General features: G+C 41.7%; 1 protein-coding gene across 1 annotated transcript in view; it reads right to left on the bottom strand.

Moving 5' to 3' along the window:
• Positions 1 to 6,214: 6,214 nt before the first annotated feature.
• LOC147711517 (guanylin-like) overlaps positions 6,215 to 19,030 on the bottom strand; it is a 119,853-nt gene continuing 107,037 nt past the window's right edge. Inside the window, exon 3 of the mRNA XM_086920202.1 lies at positions 6,215 to 6,497. Coding sequence (XP_086776328.1) covers positions 6,430 to 6,497 — 68 coding nt within the window. The 3' untranslated portion in view covers positions 6,215 to 6,429. The remainder of the gene's footprint in view (positions 6,498 to 19,030) is intronic.

Here is a 19,030-nt window from a genome sequence, read left to right as displayed (position 1 = left end):
TTTATATGGGCCAAATTTTGCACTTAATAACAATAGCACTTTCAAGCGTCGGTCTTTTTCACTTTTGCACTAGCACTTTATGAACGGCATAATAATAATAATCTTGATGCTGCCTATTATCAGTTGTTTATATATTGGGTAACCTAATATGTTTTGGAACCAATATCTTAAGTACGGTAATAATATATTTTTTTTGTGCATTATTGCAGTTTTTGTATTATCGCTGTGGTATTTTTTTGTCTAGGGTTGTCTCTTGGATATTGTAAATTTTTTCTAATGTATGTCTAAGTATGAAGAAATTAATGTACCAATGTATATAACATTTTTTTATCACCTATGGCTTGTAATAAAAAAAAAAAATAAAAAAAAAAGAAAGCAATTAAAATTTGCATTGTTAACATGGGATGAGCAAATGCATATTTTCAACAGCAAATCTCAGTTCAACATTACAAAATGTCAAATAAACCCACCATGTTAGCACTGTCTCGCTACATGAATATTGATTCACGCCTTTAGACCCAATGTAATCGGAGTTAGTTTGGACAAATATGTTACAGTGAACAATGGAAAGACTTATAGTTCTGTCTGCCGCGTGCAAGCAAGAAAACCGTGAATGTAGCAAAAACTTCCACAAGAGTTCGTTAAGAACAGCATATCATTGCAAAACAAACAGCGCACATTTTTAAAAAATATATATTTTATTGGATTTTTTTTAAACACAGTAATATGTGCCAACGATGCTCTAGTACAGAGATTAAACAGAGCACATTTTTCTGCGTGCTGTGTCAAATGAGAAATATAAACTGAGACAGCAGAAATATTACCCAAAATGAAGAAAAGTCCCCTAGTTGAGGCCTAGTTAAACATAGGCCAGAAAAATGTATTTCTAAACATTTCCGTGTTTTCTTTTCAATTGCAATTGATTCGTGTTAATATGCACATAGGATTCTAATCCGAAAATAGCTCCCAAGACTCCATTTTGTCATACAGTGTGAAAATAATGCAAGGAAAGCAGCACATTTAACCATGGTACTTAAACATATGCCATCCTTATGCACCATCGTTCAATCTAAGGTCAAAGTGTGTCTCTAATCAGAATAGATATGCTTTGAAAACAACCAAGTAAATTACATCTAATTGAGATTACTGTTTTGATCCATATACTGTTAATTACAATTTAGATATTTTGGAATATTTAAGTAAAGCAAGTGTTAGGCCAACTGTACAGACAAATGTTTTATCTAATTACTATCAATTTGAATATAGAGCCAATCTTCAAGGCCATATGAGTATTGCTATTTTCAAAAACATGATTAGTTATCATCTTGTTTATTTGACTGGTTCAGATCTAAATACACTGAACTTCGAACAGGCATTTTATCACATTGAAAATCGCAACGAAGCAGATTGAGGCTTAAACTGGAACTACAGACAGATGCTGGTAGTGTGTTTTAACACTTGCAAATCGCATTTCTACATAAGGTAAACCTAAATCGAACAATGTGCTACCTTTAATATGTCTTGATGTTTATTTCAGTGACCTGTGTTTGTTACTAGGGTGACAGCAGAATTCGTTTACATTTTTGCAACTTCCATCGCAGTGCTTCACAACAACCGTACAGCACATCTAGAACTATCAAGTGCAATGGAAGTTGCTTTATTGGGGTTTAGATCATTCCTGTGAGACCATGAACAATTCTTCAATTCTAATATTACCTAGGAATTCTGTCATTTTTTGTGAATACCTTAACTTTTCATTAAAAAGCTCTCATTGGGATTAACCAATAGGAATGTCACAGAGTGGAGATTGACATCATAGGCCATAACATGATGGCCTATTTATATGCCTGTCTATGTGTTAAGTAAGCGGGCATGTGTGTGTGTGTGTGCAAAGCAAATTAAGTTAACACACTATGGGCCATATGTACGATGAATTGGCAGAGCGTGTCATTAGCCTCCTGGGCTTAACGACACGCTCCGCCACTTCGGAAATGCAAGGTTGCCCCATATTTACAAGAATGTGGTGCAGCCTTGCGTTTCCCACTGCGATGGCGCTAAGTTTCACAACTTAGCGCCAACGCAGGCACCCTTGCACCAGAATGCAAGGGTGTCTGTGTGCAGGGGAGGATTGGTTATGTGTAGGAGGGTGTCCCTTCCTGCACATAAACAATCCTAAAATGCCATTTTGTAACTTTCATGTGTGCTGCTTCATGCAGCACACATGAAAATTACAAAATGGCATTTTTAAAAATGGTTGTTTAAGTACAGGAAGGGACACCTTCCTGTACATAAACAAACCATGGCATTTTGGTTTTTCCATGTGTGCTGCCTTGTGAAGCACACATGGAAAAATCAAAAGAGAGGAGCATTAATGCATTTCTCCTCATTTCGCCACCTTAAAACCAGGGTTTTTCTGGTCTTAATTTTGGCGCTACCTCCTATGCACGCTACCCTTGTACACGCGGAGCAGTGTCAAATACAATGCTTGTTGCGATGGAATGCCCACCACAACACCCACGGCACGCCCCTTTCATGCTAAACATAGCATGAAAGGGTGCCTTATGTACAAGACAGCGTTAAGCCACGTTAAGTGTTTTAGTGCTGCCTTGTACATAATTCAGGTCAAAAGGGTGCTACAAGGGACTTGATTTATAGTAAATAATAGCTCAGTTGGGAGTCGTATTAGAAGTATCACACTCCAGTGTACCAATAGGATATCACATATGCAAAAAGTTCAAGCAGAATAAGAGTCAATCATTGGAAGGAGAAGGATACACGGAGAAAGTTAAAAATATGTTCATCAGAATTTTTTTTATATAGATTCAGTAATGTAAATTACAATTCAAGATGTAGGGAGGCAAAATAAAAAGCAAAAAAGTAATGAACAGAGGTATAAATAACATCAACACATCAGTTCAAAACTTAAACATCAACTCCAAAAAGTTAGAGCAAAACAACCAAAAAAATTAATTGATAATGGTTGTGTGCTTGTGCCCATGCAGCGTAGAGTTTGTTACCCGTCTCCGTTGGGCATACATCGTTCCGTTTTCCTGGAAATCAATTTTTTCGTAGGCTCCATGCTTTGGACCTCTTCTAACTGGTAGGATTTATATCACCATCGTTACCTCACACGCTACATGTTAGATCCGCTTTCGGACATCTTCTTCCAATAACGGAAATTCTCAACTGGGAATCTTCAGGGGGTTCTTTTTACCTGCAATGGACTGTGTGGTCCTGATGATGGTCTTCATGACGGCAGCATTATAGACCGAAACGTCGAGATATACATCATCTCCATCTACGCTGCATGGGCACAAGCACACAACCATTATCAATTAATTTTTTTGGTTGTTTTGCTCTAACTTTCTGGAGTTGATGTTTAAGTTTTGAACTGATGTGTTGATGTTATTTATACCTCTGTTCATTACTTTTTTGCTTTTTATTTTGTCTCCCTACATCTTGAATTGTAATTTACATTACTGAATCTATATAAAAAAAATTCTGATGAACATATTTTTAACTTTCTCTGTGTATCCTTCTCCTTCCAATGATTGACTCTTATTCTGCTTGAACTTTTTGCATATGTGATATCCTATTGGTACACTGGAGTGTGATACTTCTAATACGACTCCCAACTGAGCTATTATTTACTATAAATCAAGTCCCTTGTAGCACCATTTTGACCTGAATGATATATTGCCCAAGCCTACAAGGGTTTATTGGGTTTCCCCTGTTATAATCACGCCTTGTAAATAAGGCAAGGCCCCTATCGCCATGGGAACATCACAAAAAGTGACGTTCCCGTGGCAAAAGGGGCTTGTTTTTTTGAATTAGTGCTTTATTTTTACACAGCACAGCACAGCTGTTATGTTATGTATATTTGTACGGCACGCTAATCACACATGAGGGTATCCAGGAGCTTCGCAGGTGAATAAGCAGCTGCCTCCAGCTCGGAAACAAAAAGACCCAAACCTTGCACATTGTTTTCGAGCTGCATTGTCTTAAAATAAATCTTTGACTCAAAGAAATATCAGATTTAATGAATTCACTTTACACACTTCAAGTACATAAAAGTAGATACTCAGCTCTGGGATAAAACAGCAAAGACCATCATGATACAACACTATGTGGACTGCATGAGAAGATGCTAAGCTAAGGATGCAACAATGAAAAAAGAGATTTTCGGACGTTTGGGAAATGACATGCAATGCCAATTTTGTGAAGGCTTGAAAAGGTCTAAATTTTTTCGTGGAATTTCCAAACGTGAAGTAGGGGAAAACGCAGTGGTCAGCTTACTTGTCAAATTATTTACAATGAACATAATGAAGGCTGGAAAGATTGACATGCATTAGAAATACTGCTACTGCAGAAAATAGAAACTGTTTTAAAAGCAGATATTTTTCAAATTAACCCCTTATTTTTAATGTATGGATTTATTTACAAAAGTTATTTTAAAAAATATAGGGCCTCATTATGATGTCAGTGGGACCATCAGGTGCCTGTCACATGGTGCAGGGATGTTTCCAAACATCCATTTTACTATCGAACCTTGTGCTGCTGGCCTTTTCCGCCAGCTTCACAAGCTGCGATAGTACAATGGATGTTTCCATCGGCCCTATGGGCGGTATCATTCTAATACTAAGGTCGGAACCGCCAACCAAAGGTCCGACCGACCTCGTAATGAGCCCATAAGTAGTTGTACGAACTAGATATATAAAACTAAAACAAATAAAACACATTAAAATGTTACAAAATGTGTACATATACTTAATATAATGTTTAAGAACTGGAGTACCTATATATGTTCCCATGGGTGAGCCATGACGAATTATCTTGCTGTGCCTGTTCCACTGGGGATAACAACCCCTCCAAAAGACGTTCTCATACATTTAAATACAACGGGCATGGGTGTCAGAGCACTAGCCCCACAGTGACATGGCCTCTCTCAATATTGTACAGCCAACTCCAGTTTCCCGTGACCATCCGTAAAATTCATTGTCCCAACCTTAAGGTCATAAGATGTGCTCTCAGGAGATGAATGTAAAAAAGCACATATTTCCGCTTGCGCCATGGTGGGCACGTAGATAATTAAGATAAGTAGTCAACTTGGCTAGGGCTTCTAAAATCTTATTGTCAACCTTTTTCATTTCAGATTTTACCTTTATTTTTTTTTTAAATAAGTTACACAAGAGTTAGTTTCCCAAGATAACAGTTAGAGAAACAGATACAAGTCAACCATCCTTGCGAACCCCAAGCATCTTCTGTGGGAGCTTGTGCAATTTGTAGGTCATGAATGAATAGATTTGGTGACAGTGGAAATATTTCTGAATTAACAAAAAGGTGTAATTTACAAAAGGATGGAAAAGTTACAAATTCAGTAAAGTTACAATGTTTTGGTAGTGCCATGGTGAACTTGACCCTATCCATCAAGATCCTGATACCTCAAGCAGTGCAGTGATGAGAGGGGATGTATACAATTAGCTGGTTTAGGAAAAATATAGACTGGGTGAAATTGTTAATCCGATGTTTTAAACTGCTTATTTTGTGCACCATTGTTTGATATATTGTGCTCCATCAAGGAGTTCAATTTCCTTCATCCCTGTACACTGTATAAATGCAAAAGAAAAATGATTCTAGGTGAGTGTCAAATGTCACTGCTTTGCGTTTGCATGAATAGAGATATATTTGGGAAATACTGAATATTTGCCAACATCGCCCCCTAGAGTGAAATGTCGAGTATAGCCACGCTGACATGCCCACGAGTTTACTGCTGTCTTTAAGAGCGAGTTCTTTCATTCAAGTATATCTCCCTTTCAATATCTGATGCTTTAAGGGTGCTTAGAAATAACGTAAAAAGACATATCTGTTTGTCTGGTGCTGCGACAGGCATATGCTTTTTAAAACTCCAACGGGGTTGGGAGGGTGGGGTGGAGAGAGAGAGAGAGAGAGAGAGAGTTTTCACCTCACTCTTTAATTTGCCTTTACATCTCTTTGACATTGCCTTTGCATGAAATCAGTGCCGTGCGTCACCAAAAAACAGAAAATGATACATCTTAAAGCACTATAAACAGCGGTTTGCTAACTTCCTCATTATTATTTCTCTAAATCAGAAACGCTGATATCATCTGGAAAATGTGGGTACAGAAACGTTGCCCCCCCATCCCACGACGGATTTTCAGCACCCCAAAAATATTCAATTACCATTGTGAATAGAGTTATGTCCAAGCAGATCGCACAACGATTTACCATATGACATTTGAAAAATGCATTTTAAACAGATTTGTGAAAGAAGTGCATTGTAAGGGGAGCTGCTTCTCTGAATAGAAAGAACAAATATATGGCCCATTAGGTGCTGACATTTCTGTTTCCAAAACTGGATGCTGCCTGTTGTTTACGCCTGGATTTGATTTTTCCGGTGTCATTGCATGTTCAGAAGCAGCCAGGGCAGGCTGGGTTGGCACATAATTCACACTCATCAACTGTTTCTGCTGCTTGCACTGTTTATGGTAAAAAGGAGAATGATTTATAACTGTACATTTTAAACTTTGATACAGTACCTTTCAGATAGGAACAGCACACTTCAGATACCCCACATTTAAGAAAAGCCAGAAAAACAAAGGAAAACCCCTCTTTTGCAATTGTAACTAACCCAGAATCACCGACGTCATAAACTGGCCAATGAATTTGGGAAGAGAGTACTTAAGTAGTACAATCTGGTTAGGTCACAACTCCGTACTAAGAGAATCTCTTTTCACTCTGCCGTAGCTGTGGCAGCATGCAATACTACAAATGCATCTGTGTTAAATTCAAGCAGTAGCAACAAATGTAATGGGACACAAATATCCCAATAAAATCTCCAAACCAATAAAAAAAATAGAGAAAGGTTTAATGAGAAAAAAGACACCAAAAGGATAAGACAAACCACAGCTGCAGACATTGGATAATGGTTGCATGGTTTTCCTTGTAGAAGCAGATTTGAGTGTGGGAGTTTGTTACTAACCCTGGGCGAAGCACTACGCTACGCTCGTGGAGTTTGCGAAGTTTGCGCAACTTCACACTACGCGAGCTGCACGTAGCACAGTGCGAACACGCGTAGTGCAGCGTAGCGTAGTGCAGCAGTCATTTTTTGCTTGTTTGCGGTCCTCAACGTCATGTTTGCGACCGCGAGCAAGCAAAATGACATCCCGGCGAGATTCTCAACGCGGGGAGGTCAGTTTCTCATTGTGTGTGGTTGCGCATGCTCGCGAGTGCTCTCAATGAGAAACTACCAGTTCGCGTTGAGAAAGTGGCAGCTCGAGTAATAATCTACTCGAGCAGCAGAAAACTACAGCTCGCACTGTTCAAGATGCCATTTTCAATGATTGCACAGTGCCGGATGCTTGTCCGCACCGTGCAATCATTAAAAACGCATCTTGCACAGTGCGAACATGCTACTACGCAGCTCGCGTAGTGCTACATGAAGTTCGCGTAGTGCGAAGTGCACTTCGCGTAGCTTCGCGTAGCTTCGCGTAGCGCTACTTCGCGAACTACACCCACCCCTATATTGTTACTGGATTGGTTACCAACAAGCCTTGGTGGCAGTAAGCACAGAAAAAAGCTTCTGAAACTTCACTGGCCCTAGGGAGTAACATAGCGGTCTGAGATATGGGGCAGGTGAGACTACAACTCCTACAGAGCACTGGACCACCTAGGCAGAAGGTCAGAATCTTTTCTTGGCAGCAGCATGAAAGCAGAGCAAAGTGAAGCTGGGGTAACCAGGTGGGCAAGCTCTAATGTTCCACCTGGGTGCATGCCATGTCACTCAGGGCACGAGAATCATGTCAAAGGTGAGAAGGCATGTTGTTTGATATCAACTATGACATATGTTAGTGGTACCATAATGGAGCTTCCAATCTCGAGAGTGTCCAGCTAGCAGGCCATGTTATATTAGGGGCTGCTAACACTTACAGTACCATCCAACGGGGAATGCAACTATAGGGACTTATAGGTTTGCACTTATATGTCCACACCTTTAATATAATGCAACCTGCCTCCTGGGCTGAGGAGTCCTTCCTTAGGGGTGCCTGACATATAGTAAAGGCAGTGCATTGACTGTGCCACACATGGTGAGGGCACAGTCGAGTTCGAGCAGTGTACACTGCTCATGCAGTCTGCAATGGCAGGCCTGTTTTCAATAGTTTGCTTGGGTCTCCAAGTGTGGCACAAAACCATGCTGCAGCCCTGGGGACCTCTTTACAACCTATGCTCTGGGTACACCTGGTACCATATACTAGGGCCTTATAAGGGGGTAAAGTCGAGCATAACAGTTTTGGGAGAGTGCACAGGTGTCTGGGCAGCAGATTAGAGTGCACTATCAGAGTCAATACCATCAGCATTTGGAGCATTGGGTGGAGGGGTGACCATACAAAAAGGGGCTCTTTCCTACAGCCCTGGACTTCTTGCATCTGCAGGAATCATAGTCTTTGCACCAGCACACTCCCATAAGAAGTTGAGATGCCCTACCCTCTAAAAGTGCTAGAACTGATATCCCCTCCTGTGGTGCAAACAGACAGAAAGTTTAGGGTGCCTCTGGGAATCCGTGACTGTGGTTCTTGATCCTGACAGCAACATTTTGCATTTCCCCTTTAAAAGCTGCTCCTGACCGGCTTCCAGGTGGTTAATCCCTGAAAGAGGGCACTATTACCACTGTTACAACCACTCCTGCCTTCCTGATGCTTGACTACAGACATTGTCTTCCTGGTGGAGCGTCATTAACATATCAGCCAAGAACATGATGTCAATCTCTAGAACAGGACTGAGAGGCAAACCAGATGTAAACCAGTTTACTCTCAGGCAGCAAAGTACAATGACCTAAAGTTATTTAGCTACTTACAGTATTGCAATTCCACTTTCACAAATGAATTAGGTTTTTTAAACCAAGTAAAAAATAACTTTTAATAAACACTAATATTTTTCACTTCAATGTTCTTAAACTGCAGCCATAAAAGACCACACTGTTCTCTCTGGAGCTATACATTTTTGTCAGGTGGCGTAAATACAAACTGCGGTTCACATATGAGAATTAAGTTTGATGCTACTGGTCTTTCACCATCTACCATGGTCTGACTGAAAAGGTAAATAAGACAATTAGATACACAGTACATCTTTTTTTGTATAAGCACACACACTTTGCCACTGTTTAGTAGTGGCATAGCACAGAGGGTACTAAAGCAACCAAATCCAGATAAGAAATAGTGGTTGATTGTGACCAAACTGAGGTACTTTCTTATACTAGCCTTATGGTGCTGGAAATGTAATACTACATTCTAATACTGTGAGGATCTGGGTGTACTATATGATGGGGCTTTGGGGCCTTATCATGAGGTACACTCACAGAGATCTTCTTGGGTCCAGTCAGTATAGTTTACTCAACTTTATCTCAACTTTGGGTAGTTGTGGCTGTGAGCAGGAAGGCTTGGCAAAGGCACTTAGTGTAAAGCATTTAACATTACCATAGAGCAGCATAAGAAAATCACACACCAATTAAAAGACACAACAACAATTTATAAAAATAGAGTGTATTTTAAAGAATTTTTAGAGACCCTGATCATTAAATTCCAAGCTTCCAGAGATAGAGATTTTTTATCACTAGTAAGTGCAAATGCAAACAAGCATTGGCAAATGTAAAGTTTGAAAATCGACAGGGATGAGGTCTAGAAGTCCAATAAAGATACTTTGAGCAGTTACCTGGCCACCAGAGTATTTTTAAAGCAAGTTCCCAACTTTAGAACACAACCTCCATATAAATCAATGGAGTGGTGCTGATGCTGGGGGATACAGGCAAAGATGCTCAAGAGGGATGCTCGGGCTGTGGTATGGTCGATGGGGGTGTCTCGGTGGTGGTTCCTCGGATCACGGGTGATGTGGGGTGACTTTGGCATGGAGATCGGCATCCCTCAAAGTCCTCTATGTTGCAGTAGTTGCACAGTAGCTGCGGCACTACTGATTACGAAGCATAGCAGTTGGTTGCAATACCTTTGGTGGGGGCTTGTGTCCTATACTTCCAATGAATCCAGTTTCTGATTGCTCTCTCAGGTTGAGAAGACTCAGTGCAGGTTTTGGCTATCTTAGATTCCTTTGTTGCTGCTAGCAGTTGACAGGTACACCAACAAAGAAATCTCAGATAGCCAAAACCTACACCCTAATCCTGGACCTAGGGAGGTTTCTGCAAGTGTACTCCATGATAAGGTTCCACAGCCACATCATATAGAACACCCAGATTCTCACAAATACTCTCCTGCTATTTACTTTCAAACTCACTTTCTTATTGAAATTGCAACTGCCATATCTCATCCCTGCTATAATTCCCTGCATCTTTCTTTATTTCTTTATATCAGCTCTTCAATTCCATATGTATGCCGTTTCCAGCAACATGGTTTATTCTTCACTATTGGGCTTCCAACAATTATATATTAACATTGTATAGGATTGTTTTTAATGTAAATTTTTATAGCATTTTTGAAACATGGTAATGAACCAAAAAACAAACAGGTAAAAGATGCAGCGCCTTGTACTTACACAGTATGTTCCATCACTAGACATCGCACAGTTGGGGGGTGAGGGGGGAGAAAAATAATTGTAGAAACCATGCCAGGGCGACATGGTTGTGGGTCTCACACATTCTGTAGGTCTAAATGGTGGTCTTAAAATTGACATGTGGATCAAATCCCTCAGTGCCCCAGTGGGATAACACCAAACGCCCCTCTTTTGGGTCTTTGTGCCAAAATGCTACCTCCTGAGTATAGACCAGCCAAGGCCCCATATCCACACATATGTCTTTGGGGTAGCCCATGGCTCTGTACACCTATCTCTCCAAAAGGGTGAATTGGCTCAGGCCCATTTTCCACATCTTAAGTATTGGGGTTTCTCTAGAGATATATGGTCGATGTCACATGTGGCCACCTAGCACCCTATCCCTATGAGCAATTGCCAGTGTCTCTGGCCACTCACTTCTTTCATCAACCCCAGCAAGGCCATTGTGAGGTGTAATTGTAGTGTGCTCCTTACTACTGTTACTAAGACACATTCTATCTGGGACCACAATTGTTTGTTGGGCTACCATTCCCATTTCAGATGCATTAACATACCTCCCTCCCTATCACAGCATATGTTGTACAAGAGAAAAACGGGGTGAAGATGAGGAGTACTGCTCCTTGTTTTTTCTTCACTGCAGAAACACAGAGAGGTTGGGTTATAGTTCCTTTCAGTGTGTACCTAAAAATTATTTCTCAGACCGAAGCACAATTCAAAAGTAAAACCTCCCTGGCACCAACGCACCATCGAGCTGCTTGTGTGCTGTGTGCTGCAAAAACACAGCACCTTCACTCTTGCCACCAGCAGACTGTGGTTCTATGCTATAGCCTAAAGTACACAACATATGCTAAAACAATCATCACCATGCATTGTCCGCAGCACCTCAACGGTGGAACTGAACGCTTATGTCCAGAAACCTCTGGGCTCATTTCGTGTATCCCCAGACACATTCCACGCACACACACACATAGCCAGAGGATCCGTGCAACTGAAGAGAAGTTCAACCGCACACAACTGACATTAGGGACCTGAAAACGAAACAAAAGCATTACAGTTCCAGTGAGGATAAAAGGGAAAGAAGTGAGAGATTTTTTAAAAAAGAATGCACATCATGGGCAGTCTTTATTTAAACACAGTTTTGCCAATTGAAATTGGTCTTTATACAGCCTTTTCAGTGCCTCCCTCCTTAAATCCAAAATTTTTGCTACTCACCACCAACCACTGACCACTGATCCAGACCTGGGCCTTAAACACCTGCTGCTGGATATAAAACTTAGCCTGGAAAACAATGATTCCAATATCAACACCATAACCCTAACACATCATTTAGGCTGCATGAACGAGAGGGTGGACGCACATGGAGATCACATTGGAAGGCTGTGACACCAGATGCTGGACTTGGAGGATGTAGCAAAAGCCCAGTGGGAAAAATTGCTACAGATGGAAAAGGTACATGTGGTTATACAAGCAAAAAACAAAGACTTGGAGGTGTGATCCCGCTGTGATAACCTGCGGATCATAAGAGTTGCTCAATCCACAAATTATGGCAGAATGAAAGAGTACATGGCAGCAATGCTGAAACATCTATTCACCGACTTAAACTTCACACCACTGTTCTCAGTGGAGCACACCCACCATTCACTAGGTCCACAACTGTCACATGGGGCATCATCCCACCTGACGGCTGTGCTTCTATTCAAGCATAAAGACTTGGTCCTTAGGCTGGCGGGAGAGCAGTGAGAGGTGCAATATGAAGGCAATGAGGTGTCAATTGTTTCTGACTTTATGATGGCTGTACAAAAAGTTTGCAGAGACATTCTTCCTGTTAGACAATCACTTCAGAGAGCCCATATGCAATGCAGCCTGCTCTCTCCAGCAAAACTGTGCATACTGCTTAAAAGCAAGCTACATCTGTTCACAAATCCCAATAAGGCCACTCAATTTCTTCGTCATCATCTGCACCACCACTCACCACAAAGGGGCAGCCCTCAGAGAGGTGAGAGAGCGCAGAACAGAGTTCAAAATTGTAGGGGTGCATCATATTCACGAGTAGTCAGCACCCACATATATAGAGGACTTACTAATTGTGTTCAAATATAATGTAGGGTTGAGAACTAATGTAGATGGTATTAGAGTTACACTAAGAGCTAATGTAGTGTGCTTTAAAAACCATTAATGCTGTTTTAACATAGAAATGCCATTTGAATTTCACTAATAAGAGTGTGTTTAATAATTCACCATTGTGCCTTTAGCCTTGCTTATTAAACTCACAGTTGTAACGTTAAATGTGATTAACTTGCTTAGGTAGAAGATTGTATTTTGCATTAAAAGATTGATGTTAACCACATGCGTGCTAGTGGAATTCTGCACCCATGCTGATATTTTTAAAAACCCATTGTTCATGACGAGCTGGGCTCGTCATCAGTGTTTGAGGAGGCTACACCATGACGAGCCCAGCTCGTCATGAGCCTGGAAGGGGTTAAAGGACGTAAATGTATTGCTTATGTGAGCATGTTGATGCACATAACGTGGAGAGGCCCATTTCATGGAAATCGTGCAGGCCTGATTTGAAATGCCGTTTAGCTTTAAATCGTAGAAATGTTTTGGAGAAAGCTGCTTCAGCTCAAGTCAATTGCAACATTTGGAATTCGTGAGCCGATTCACATGCGTTCCTTTGCAGGTGCAGGACAAAGTAGATAGTGGAGTAGAAGGGCCCATTGTGTATGAGAGTTAGGATGCTAGGCTCAGACGTGGAGGAGTAACCTAGGAATTCAAGGAAGCAACTTGAAGCGAAGAAGAGCCTGGGACCCAAGGACGTTTTAACGGACAAGGATGGAGAGGTGCCATAATGGAAAATTCTGGAAACCAACACCTTCTAGAGGGGCGTACCTGAAGGCGTGTCGTTCGTATTGTGGGGTTTGGTATTAGGGACCGCACCCCGAGGGGGGAGGTAGAGCAGATGGGCTGAGCAGGCGAAGAGAGAGGTTGGGTAGGCAGAGAGAGAGAACGCAGCTGGGACTGAGTAGCCTGGAGATTGAGAGAAAGAAGGAAAGTGAGTGAACTCTTTTAAGAGTCACCACTGCTGACACCTTTTTCTGAATGAGACTTTGTTGAGTAGGGATGTCACCAAGAGTAGTGTAGGGACAGACTAACCTGGATTTTATTCCTTTTTATAAATGCTTACTAAAACTCAGGTTATAGCAATTCTTGTTAGCCTGATGATTCTTGAACTTGTTCTTGTATTATTTCTGAGTCGTCTGAGATTCTTCCGTAGGATTATGTTTGTATTAGTGCCCGTTTACCTTTTGAATCTTCTGCTGAGATGTTTATACATTCAGTTGTTTTTGGCTTTATAATAAATCTTTGAACTTAGTTCCTAGTCAGTGATTTCTTTGGGGGTACAGAGGGAAATTGACTGAATTGACTTATCATCGGTTACCTACATTTCCTAATTCACTCTATGACAGGTAAAAAGGTCTAGTCGACCTGTGTCCGGGATTTTGGAGTATGGTAAGCTGACTCTAGAGGTAAAATCCCGACTTTCCAGAGGCGACACTGATTGAATGAATGAAAATGACTAACGGTAAACTCCTGCTCTACTGAGCACAGAATATTGCTACCTGTAACAACCACAGGGAATGATAATGCAAGACAAATGGCAAGGGTGACTTTAATGTTAAACAATTCCCTATCACAAGGCACACGGGCAAACTACTGCTCGACCACCAACTTGCCCAGAGAGTCGAGTGTTAGCTGAGGTCAGATGTCCACTCTTTCAAATACACACCCTTAATGTTGACTTTCTTGTTTAATGTGTGGAATTACAAATGGTTGGTTGGCTAGTGGAGTGCTTTTAAATTTCCTGCTGTGAGTTTAGACGGGCACCAGACAGATTGGGGGAGTCGGAGTGGGTGGGGGAAAGTTACAAGGAAAGGAATCCAAGGTTTTTTTGGCTTTGCTTGGCACATTGGCTATATAGACTGGACATGCACACATCACATCTGGGCGCAGTGGTTCCCACCCCACCAGCAGACCTATGTCACCCAAACATGTGGATCAGTACTACTAAATATGACACCTTTAGTACCGTTACATTTCTATCATGGAATAGCCAGTGTCTCATCGACCACAAGAAAATTAGGCAGGTAATGACCTATGTAGACAGGCATGAAATAGATGTTTGCTTTTTACAGGAGATAAACCTGACAACTTGGACGAACACTAAACTCTAATTCATATAGGTGGAACACAAGTGTGGCACCTCCTACTCGCAGTATACCCAAGAGGTAGTGATTCTAATTGGGTGCAACTCACCAATTCACCTGATATGATCATTGACAGACCTGAAGGGGAAATAAAGGGATTGTGCATGCACTCATACACACCCTGCCAATCACGCTGATCTGTCTTTGTGGAGCATACACGGATGACCCTTCTTTCTTTCACAACCTATGTCTCCAGATACAAATGCTGGGCCCGCTGCAATTCTTAGGGGGGGGGGGGTGATTTGATTGTAATACTAGACTAACAGCAGATATATCTGGGACTGGCAGGAGACTGCATCCCAGAACAGCCCATCAGCTTTGCACTGTAATGGCTACCGGGCTACAGGGATCCAGTTAGACCCACTGAACAAAGTACATTCAATCCTAGTTTTTGGAGCATTACAAGGAATAATGTTGAAGATGTGTAACGCATGTCAAAGCAATGCGTTGGTTCTGAGATGTGGTGAGGATTCTGAGCAAGGTCCTGCTGAATCAAAGATCCCTTCAATAAAGGCTTGAATTGTGAAATCCAGAGTTGGGGATGTGTCATGCAGTCAGGGAGATGCATCAGTTCTGAGAAGCTGAGAGGCTGTGATGCAGAGTCTGGTGCTGTAATCGAGGCTGCTGTCGATGAGACAGGCAAGGGCCTATAATGAGGGTGCACCGCGCAGCAGAGGTTCGGATGTGGCGACAGGCTGGGATGCGGGGCTTTGCTGTGGGTCTGATTCACGCAGCAGCAGTAGCCATATGTCGGTTCTGCTCAGGGTTGGGCTGCGCAGCAGAAGAGATGCATTGCTTCCTGCTGTGTCCACAGAGGCTAGTAGAGCACCTTTGGCCCACTTCCAATGGTTTAGGATTGGGGTGGCACCACTTGACAGGGTAGACTCACAGGAGGCAGTGTTCTGGTGCAGGTGCAGGGTTGTTGGAGCTGTCTGTCCCTGAGGCTCAAGTCTGGAAGCCAGTCAACTAGACCATGGGAGTCTCTCTGGGGCTCTGGGTTCAAGAAATGAAGGTCCCTTCCTCCTCACCCAGTCAGTAGGGCAGAAGGTCGGTACAGCATACCAGTAGTCCAGAAGAGTGCAGTCCAGCAAAGGAACAGTCCTTCAGCAGTACATCAGTCCATCTTCCTGGCAGAGTATCCACAGGTCCAGAGGTGTACTGAAATGGTGGTGTCAGAGGTTCTACTTTTACAAAGAGTTGTGCCTTTGAAGTTGTAGAAACCTTCTAGAGGATTCCTTTAGAAGTCCCCATAGATCCCATCCTCCCTGTCCTGGCTCCTGACTAACTACAGGAGATTTGTAGCCCATTGTGTGGAGGAAGGACACAGCCTATTAAGTGTAAGTGGGGCTATCCACCTCCTCCCTCCCATCCTGCCAGTGATGGCCCATCCAAGCACCCCTAAGCTCCCTATTGTGTGTACCTGTCTAGGAGGACCACACAAGGCTCAACTGTCAGCTCTGCCCAGTCATGTGGCCCAGGTACAGGCTACAGACAGTAAATGGCTATGGTAAGAATACTTTCTAAATGTGGCATTACAAAAAACTGTTATCAAAAAATCCAACTTTACCATGAGTAGGGATTTTCAATTCCAGTTCCAGAGACATCGAACATAAACTGGTTAACTGCTCCCATTTGGAAATTACACTTCTAAAATATACTAAGGTAACGTCAATGTTAGTCTACAGGAGAGGTAGGCTTTGTGGTAGTGAAAAACTAATTTGAGAGCTTTTCACTACCAGAACATGTTAGACTTAAAGATACATGTCCTATCTTTAAAGTATGCAATCAACAAGAGAGAAAGGGCTTGTAAGGCCACTCTTGTGCCCCTTATGAGCAGTAATTACAAATCAACAAAAGAGTGACTAAAATAATTAAAGGGATAGTAGTTGACTACCACCAAGCTGAACGGAGAATATCAGACAGAGAGCAGTCAGACAACCAAGATTACATACAGAGTGCCACAAGAAGAACCCTCAGGCACCAACAAGACAGTTGGTTGCCATTTGTCTTCATTGGGTTCTATATTAGAATTAGTGCTTGAAAAGGTAAAAGAAGTATGGACTACACCCCGAACCAGTTTATTAGGGGGTAGTTCTAACCTCATTAAAAGTCTTAGTGAAAGTAGAGCGGACGGATAAGTGGTTAAGTTAGTTTGAACCACCCAGTCCCAAACAAAAAACAAATATAGGTCGACATGTTTCTGCTAAATAGAGCTAATATTCAGCTCAGCGTCATCAGGACCATATACAGCTACAACAAGAAAGTGAAGCACGCTAAGGCCTCACCACCACTTGAAGTAGAAGGGTTATTAAAAAAGAAGATTACGACCTTATGTGTAATCAAGACACTGGAACATCCTAGTGTTTTCTCCTCCTATGCTTGAGGGATATATGTATGTGTTGTGATTTCACAGCACCGCATGAGCTCGCGGCTGGGGGTAATCTTCACGCTCGGGCATCTGGCTCCCGGCGACTCCCCGCTTCCGAACCTATTTGTTGGCCAGAACCGCGGCCCGGGATGTCAGCCAATGTCAGCCTCCGTGTCTTTAATGAAATCCAGATTCTCTAGTCATGTTAATATGAGAATCGCAATTTATTCTACTAATGATCAAAGCCACATCATATGAAACCAGATTGTCTCTGCTGCTTTGCACATCCTGCATTCACTTGAATACATCTCATTCCAGCCTCCTTTCTTGTAATGAAATGGCGATTCTCATATTAACATGACTAGAGAATCTGGATTTTATTAAAGACACGGAGGCTGACATTATCCCTCTCATCCCACCCCTTGGTGGTCTTACAATGATTTAATGCTGTTTTTGTTACAGTTTATTACTGTACTTTGTATTAACAGTACTTGCTTCATCTCTTGTTCCTTTTAGCTTGATAAGCTTGACACAATTTTTTACATTAAAGAGATATTTACTTCTTTCTATTTTCAGGTAATGCTCCTTAATTGTGTGTCGTCTGGCCTTTGGTTTTACCTTCTTTCTTCCTTCTTCTTCATCCTGCTCTTCAGAAGATCGTTTTGATGTTTCAAGTTTCATGAACTTATTTTCCTCCACATTTAAAAGAGGCAGATTGTTGATGGCTCATGCCTTTCATGTGTTGCTATTGTTCTATTCTGGAACCTTTTAATATTGTGATGTAAGCGGCTGCTTGGACTGCATTAAAGGAATAAAGCATAATGTCAGCCTCCGTGTCTTTAATGAAATTTGGCAAGAGGTTTCACTACGGTTAAATCAAGGTGATTGATTTAGTGGTGTCTCAGTCCTCACTGGCATGGCGGAGCGGCAGCCAGAAAGCCTACATTATGCAAGCAAGTCAAGAATGTGATTTATTTCAGGTCCCTTATGGCTCATCTAATGATAGCCCGGAAGCAGAGATCCAAATAACCCCTTGTCCCAGCTCGCCTAGTGAAAGAGTTTGATATCAGTCATAAAACAAAAATTCATGTACAAACGTCAATATCATTTGAATACGTGCCATCAACAATTGGGGTCACTGAATAGTAAAAAGGATCGGGGTTTGTGTAACAATTAAAAGGTCATCACGGCGTAGCTCAGCTATTTATGTAGTAGAACCATAATGATTTAATGTGTTTATGTATTCTTGTTAACTTTGAGTCACAGTAATGTATAATTGTACCTTCTTTAATGTTTTGTTATTTATATTTCTGATTTTCTTGCCACACTTTCTAAATAAGGAATTATAGTCTTGGCTCAGCACTATCCCTCAACTTGCCACAATGGATTATTCACCAGCAATTCCAATGTATGTGTCTGTATAATTTTCTTCTTATCACATTATACTGAACCTGCATTTCCTACAGCTACCTAACCAGGATCTTCAGAATTCTCTTTTGACCGTGTGAAATCCTGTCACTGAGCTCTGAGCATTATCCTTTGTTCTTTCCTTATGAGCGGCCAAACACTTATCTACACTAATATAGTTCATGAGAACTTAGGCCCTCATTTTGGATTTGGCAGAAAGGGAGCCTATTGTAAATCGTTCTGTCCCATCAAACTCATGGGTCCTTGCCTCGTTTATAAATGGGGGAATCACTATGTAAAAAATGGTGGGGCCTCATCTGGCCCTGCTCTTGGAAACATTTTGGGAAAAAAGCATCATTCAAATTCGGGCTGGGTTTCCAGCAGTGATTCCAAGGACTGCCATGTGAAACTTTATAGT

This window comes from Lissotriton vulgaris, chromosome 5 (genome assembly GCF_964263255.1).
Source record: "Lissotriton vulgaris chromosome 5, aLisVul1.2, whole genome shotgun sequence".
NCBI lineage: Eukaryota > Metazoa > Chordata > Amphibia > Caudata > Salamandridae > Lissotriton > Lissotriton vulgaris.
This window is presented reverse-complemented; position numbering and strand designations above follow the sequence as displayed.